Source organism: Diachasma alloeum, unplaced genomic scaffold (genome assembly GCF_001412515.2).
Source record: "Diachasma alloeum isolate Michigan unplaced genomic scaffold, Dall2.0 Dall_scaffold_00518, whole genome shotgun sequence".
Classification (NCBI taxonomy): Eukaryota; Metazoa; Arthropoda; class Insecta; order Hymenoptera; family Braconidae; genus Diachasma; species Diachasma alloeum.
In genome coordinates this window covers 535,697-541,721 of record NW_021680650.1, presented here as the reverse complement: position 1 = coordinate 541,721, position 6,025 = coordinate 535,697, and the positions used below count along the sequence as shown (strand labels likewise).

The window sequence follows — 6,025 nt, the reverse complement described above, 5'->3', positions numbered from 1 at the left end:
CCACTGATTTTGTGAATAAAATAACTTTTTCTTTGTTGATGGGGAGTAATTTTACTGAGCCTTCGAATTGTTTGGCTAAAGCTTTGATGAAAAAATGTGAGTCATACCCAGATAAATTGTGAAAAACCACTGGAATTGTGCACGACTCCTTGAAATTAAGATTGCAGCCTGGAGGCGCTGCACCTCAGTATTTTCCCGTGTAATGACAGTGATCTCGGTGTTTTACTGCTTTCTCTGTGAAAATGCCTCCGCAAATATAACAATTTTTTGCTGCAGTACAGTCTCTCCACATATCTGCTGTTAAATACAAGGGTTCGTTTCGTCGCAATTCTATATCAACATTTACAGCTAAATTACGCAATTGTTCAAAAAACCACTCAACACAATCCCTCCCACGATAAACAGTTCCGACTTTGAGTCATTATAACTACACTTAACATATTACGCTACACTATATGGCACATGTTTTTGATAGATTTTCGTTTTGTCACCATTATCATGGGGTACTTTTTCCAATAAACATGCAGTATCAGCGTATACAACAAACGGGACTCGGAGCTGATGTTTGAAATTTTTGAACTTTCGGTATTTATCATTATTTTGAGGGAATATCATGCGACATTTATTTATGGATATACAATCCAATCTGTGTTTAGCATAGGATCCCTCTACTTTGAAATGACACAAGCATCTGTCGAATATAAATGTACGATGTTGAGTATTCGATATTTGGTTACTGAGTAATCTGGACAGGTTGGAGATCCATGTGTAATGATAAATTTTGTTCAGTCGGTTGTTGATCATTAATTTTCTCTATCATTAGCAGATGAATGGTGTTTTCAGCAGCGTGCAGTATTATTGGAGGTCGTGAGCTCAAATATAATGGCACGATCCATTCTCTCCTTGATTCCTCATCGCATTCAATCATGTAGACATTTATCGATAACTCATGCAGTTTCTCAGATTTTGGTATATCCTTTATAGCCATAGGACAATTGAACAAGTTTATTTTTTACACATTCCTTGAACCACTAGTTGAGATCGGTTGATTCTAAGATAATCTCATTTTTCGTACTGAAAAATTTGTCTTCTTCCATAAATTCTCCATTTTTTCGAACTTCATATTTACACGATAACACCACATTCACTTTTGAACCTCGTTCCCTTTTTAAAGCATTTTTAAGGCGTACACAAAGCATCCTCCGAGCATCATTCAAAAACGTAATTAAATCTTTTTTTTTTTTTAATTTTTTCGTGATCTTTGAGAGAGATTGACCTCGGAGGTTTCGACATATTCCTCACTTTCGTATTGTTCGTATTCAGAATAGGTGCTGAGACCGGATAGGGATTGTAGACAATAGAAAACACACAACATAGTTTTCACCTCGTGGTTTATTCACAAAAGTCAAATTCCTACGCTACTATTTACAAAAACGTCAGGAGACTGAATAATCTTAACAGCTTTCAAGCTGAAATAGTATCACACCAGTAATAATGTTCATAAATGGACTGTAAACTTGTTCAAACCACCAACGAGGCTACTTCAACGTACTACAGAACATAACTGACTCGCGACAAGTATAAAACGAAAGAAAACGGGAACTGATGTCGATAAGAAAGTGTTATCTAAAATATGCAAATTAGTTTCTAGATGTCGCATAGAGTATGAATCGACAAGCGAATCCAGTCAAACCGACCAGATATCCAGCAACATTTCTCCCAAAATTCCTGCTCTGCAACAATCCCAAAAAATTAATAAAAACATAAATAGACCAATACAAAGCCCGAAGACAACACCCATGATCCAAAAGTCCCTCAGACTCGTTCGAGGTAATCTCCTGGTCTCCAGCGGCCTCTCAAACTCCTCCAGCATCTCCAGCTGAAGCTGTCTCCACAGGCAGAGGGCACACCTTCGTCACAGGCCGAGTAAAGACAGAAGCTTGGGTTTCAACTGTGACCACTCGACACAGACCATCCTTCCCCAAGTGAAGCTGCGTGATTCTCCCCATAGGCCACTTCGTAGGTGGAAGCCTCTCGTCAACGATGAGCACTGATGATCCCAGCTGCAGATTAGGTTGGTCCTTCTGCCACTTACTGAAACTCTGAAGCTTCTGGAGGTACGTAATACACCAAAGTTCCCAGAATCGTCCCACCATTTGCCGGATCAACTGATATCTTGACAATCTCGAAACAGGAAGATGTAACAGCGAAGGCTCAGGAACCGTGGACAAGGCAGAACCAATGATGAAATGCCCAGGAGTGAGCACAGCAAATTCATCTGGATCATCAGCCAACTCACACAACGGTCTTGAATTCAAGATAGCTTCAACCTGAGTCAACAGGGTGAACAACTCCTCATAAGTTAGCGTAGCATCGCCGATTACCCTCTTCAGATGGACTTTCGCTGATTTAAGTGCTGCTTCCCACTTTCCTCCATGATGAGGAGCTCCTGGCGGATTAAAAATCCACTTGGTACCATCCTGAGCCAGTGGATGAGCAATTGTCTGTGCCTGATTTCCAGCAGCATCAAACAAACTTCTGAGTTCTCTGTCGGGTCCCACCAAATTGATGCTCTGGTCACTCGTTATTGTCTCGCAGATTCCTCTCCTAGCCGTGAATCTCTTGAAGCAAGCTAGAAAGGCCTCAGTACTATAATCAGTCGCAAGCTCAATGTGTACTGCCGATGTTGTAAAACAGACAAAAACGACCATAAAACCCTTGTAGGTTTTAGCTCCTCGACCCCTCCATTTCGGCAGCATTAGAGGCCCAGCATAGTCAATACCACAATGCAAGAAAAGACGTGCTGACGTGATCCTCCTCCGTGGCAACTGCCCCATGAGCTGCTTAGCAGCCACTCCTCGAAATCTTGCGCACGTGACACAGCGATATATAAGAGCCTTAACAACTCTTCTGCCTCCAAGGATCCAGTACCTTCTCTTCAGCGTAGCAAGCATCAGCTGAACACCGCCATGATACGAACCATGATGTGCCTGCCTCAGCACCAGCTCCGTGAACCTGGAATCAGACGACAAAATCCCAGGATGTTTGAAGTCAACCTCAAGTGCAGATTTGTGCAGCCTCCCAGTGAGACGCATGACACCGTCAGCATCCAAAAAAGGCACCAGTCGAAACAACTGACTCCCACGAGCCACACTCTTCGACTCCCTCAGCCTCCTGAGATCCTCTGAGAAATACTCCGCCTGAGTCTCCTTTACCCAGAAAACCCTCGCCTCCTCCAACTCACTAGGCTGCAACTCTAAATTCTCAAACATCTGATATTTTTTACTCACTTTCTCTCGCCTAACCAGAAACACCCGACGACACCAGGCTGTGACCACAATCAGCTTCCTCAACGAGCTGTATCTCTTTACTAGATCTCAAGCCTCGACCATCACCGCCGCAGAAGCAGCATGCGCCGACACGTTCCTCCTCTCCAAATCCTCGTCCTCAGCAACTGAAACACTCTGCTCCGGCCAACTCGACTGACCCTCCCTCAACCAGGAAGGACCAGTCCACCACAACTGAGAACAGGCTAGCTTCTTCCCGGATATCCCCCTGAATACCAGATCTGCAGGATTCTCGTCCCTAGGCACATGTCCCCACACAGCTCGAGGCACCAGCTTCCGAATCTCACCGAAACGATTCTTCACAAATTGCTTGTATTTCGAAGCCTCAGACTTGATCCAGGTTAAAGCAACCGAAGAGTCTGTCCACAAGTTCATCTCTATGCTCTCGATCCCCAATGTCTTACACACCGATACTGCATGACGAGACAATAGCGATGCTGCCATCAGCTCCAACATTTGAATGGTGACTTTGATACCACCCTGTCTCTTCCCCTCACGTATCGGAGCAAGTTTGGACTTCGACGATACTAGTGAAATGTGTACCTCACCATCAGACCCAGTAGCCTTCAGATACACCACAACTCCATAAACCACCCCAGAAGCGTCTTCAAATCCATGCAGCTCTGTACGAATGGTGGAATCACCAGTGCCAAGATGCCTCGGTACTCTAACTTCCTTCCAATCATCAATCTCTTGAGCAAAACGTCTCCAATGTTTAACAAACTCCTCACTCAATTGATCGTCCCAGCCCATCTGATCCTTCCACAGCTCCTGAACGAAGAGCTTCCCCTTCACCACAAAAGGGGCTACTCAGCCCAGTGGATCGTATAACGCCGCTACCTGTGACAGAACAATACGTTTAGTTAGTCGTTCTACATTCTCATAGGCCTTGAAGGAGAAAAAGAAAGCATCACGAAGAGAGTCCCAGCTGAGCCCGAGAGTCCTATGCAACTCCTGATCATCAATCGACAACGTCGATGACTCGTTCACCGTACCAGCAATATCACAGAGTAGCTCCGGTTTGTTGCAAGTCCACTTCTGCAACAGCATCCCTCCAGACGCGAAAACCCTATTCACGTCATTAACCTGAGCCTTGCAACCTTCTTCAGTGTCCGAGTCTCCATACACATCATCCATATATGTCGTATTCAGAATAACATCCCTGACCTCCGGAAACCGATCTCCCTCATCCTCTGCCAGCTGCCTAAAAGTCCTGCTGGCCAGATAAGTTGCAGATCTGGTCCCATAGGTTACCGTATTTAGCTGGTACTCGATGATCTCCTCTGAGCTATTCTTCCAAAGAATCCTCTGGAGATCTGGATCCTCCGGATACACCAAAATTTGTCTGAAACTTTTAGTGACATCGTCTGAGTACACGTATCGATGCCTCCTCCACCGAGTGATGACACCAAAAATCTCAGACTGTAACTTGGGTCCCTCATGGAGCAGATCGTGCAAAGAAAGCTTAGACGTCGTCTTGGCTGAACCGTTAAATACGACTCTCAGCGTTGTTGTCAGGCTGCTCTCCCTAATTACCGGATGATGCGGCAGATAATAGAGAATCTCGGAATAGTTCCACCTTGGAGTCACTCGAGTCATGTATCTTAGCTTCTCGTACTCATTCAAGAAACCACTTTACTTCTCAAAAAGCTCGGAATTCTCAGAAAAACGAGCACTCAGCCGGTTCAAAATCTTCTTTGCTAAGCAGTAAGAATCCCCTAATTGAGATGGGGATGACTTGAATGGCATCCGCACTATGCATCGACCACTCTGGTCCTTCGAGAAAGAAGCTCTGAAGTAATTCTCACATTGCTCATCCCCAGAGCTCATTTCAGCTCCATCGTCAGCGAATTCCTCTTGCTGCGCCTAAAACTTCCTCACGAGGTCATTCAGCTCACGATCGATAGAGATGTGGAAAGCCGAAGTCTCCTGATCCGTTACATCCTCAGACCAAACTTTCCCTGACAGAATCCACCCAAGAGAAGTTTCTTGAGCAATCGGCTGTTTCAGAGATTCTCTTCTCAGCCCAGCCTGGATGATCTGCGTATAAACATCAACCCCGAGTATCATATCAATCTCTCTGCGACTGCAGTACTCAGAATCTGCCAGTTGAAGTTCATCAATAACCGACCATTACCCATAAGACTCAGCAGTCGGACCATACTCAGTGAGACGAGAGAGAACAATAGTTTCTGCTTCGCACACTCGCTGATCCCAGCGAGAGAAGATTTCTACGCTGATTATCCCCTTGGCAGAAAAAGCATTCGCCCCTCATACTCCTGAGACAGTCACAGAATAATGCTTCCGAGGAAGACGTACCTCCTGAGCGAACCTCTCGGACACCAAAGTTACTTGCGAGCCTGGATCTATCAGCACCCGCCCTTCCACGAGTTCCGCAGTCCTCGACTTCACTTTTACCAGTGCCGTTGCTGGAAGAGCTGAAGACACCCCTGAAGCCACTACTGTGGACTTATCCTGAGTCACCGTATGCGTAGCAGGACCTGTACCTGGTGCTGAAGCCCCCCACTTGGGAAGAAGTGCTGAGCCTGACCTGAAAGACCAGCTCGCATCGACTGTTTTGGATTCGGAACTGAATCTTCAAATCCTTCATTATGCCTTGACTTCTTGAAATGAATAGTGATATGATGTTGCGCAGAACTGATCTGACAGCGTTCTGA

At 45.2% G+C, this 6,025-nt stretch overlaps 2 protein-coding genes across 2 annotated transcripts; both read right to left on the bottom strand.

Annotated features, from left to right (window-relative positions):
- Positions 1-1,856: 1,856 nt before the first annotated feature.
- LOC107042773 lies at positions 1,857-3,272 on the bottom strand. The gene has a single exon (XM_015263957.1). The coding sequence runs from the start codon at positions 3,270-3,272 to the stop codon at positions 1,857-1,859; it is 1,416 nt and encodes a 471-aa protein (XP_015119443.1).
- Positions 3,273-3,377: 105 nt separating this feature from the next.
- LOC107042772 lies at positions 3,378-4,946 on the bottom strand. Its single transcript, XM_015263956.1, has 2 exons — positions 4,188-4,946; positions 3,378-4,136 (listed from the first exon to the last, which is right to left on the bottom strand). Exons 1-2 carry the CDS (start codon positions 4,944-4,946, stop codon positions 3,378-3,380), a joined length of 1,518 nt encoding a protein of 505 aa, XP_015119442.1.
- Between the last annotated feature and the right edge of the window lie 1,079 nt (positions 4,947-6,025).

Bases quoted from the DNA above. Each gene is read 5' to 3' on its own strand.
- LOC107042773 (XM_015263957.1), bottom strand. From the start codon at position 3,272: ATGTTTGAGAATTTAGAGTTGCAGCCTAGTGAGTTGGAGGAGGCGAGG.
- LOC107042772 (XM_015263956.1), bottom strand. From the start codon at position 4,946: ATGACTCGAGTGACTCCAAGGTGGAACTATTCCGAGATTCTCTATTAT. The intron at 4,137-4,187 runs GTAGCGGCGTTA...TTTGTGGTGAAG, and splicing joins AACGTATTGTTCTGTCACAG to GGGAAGCTCTTCGTTCAGGA.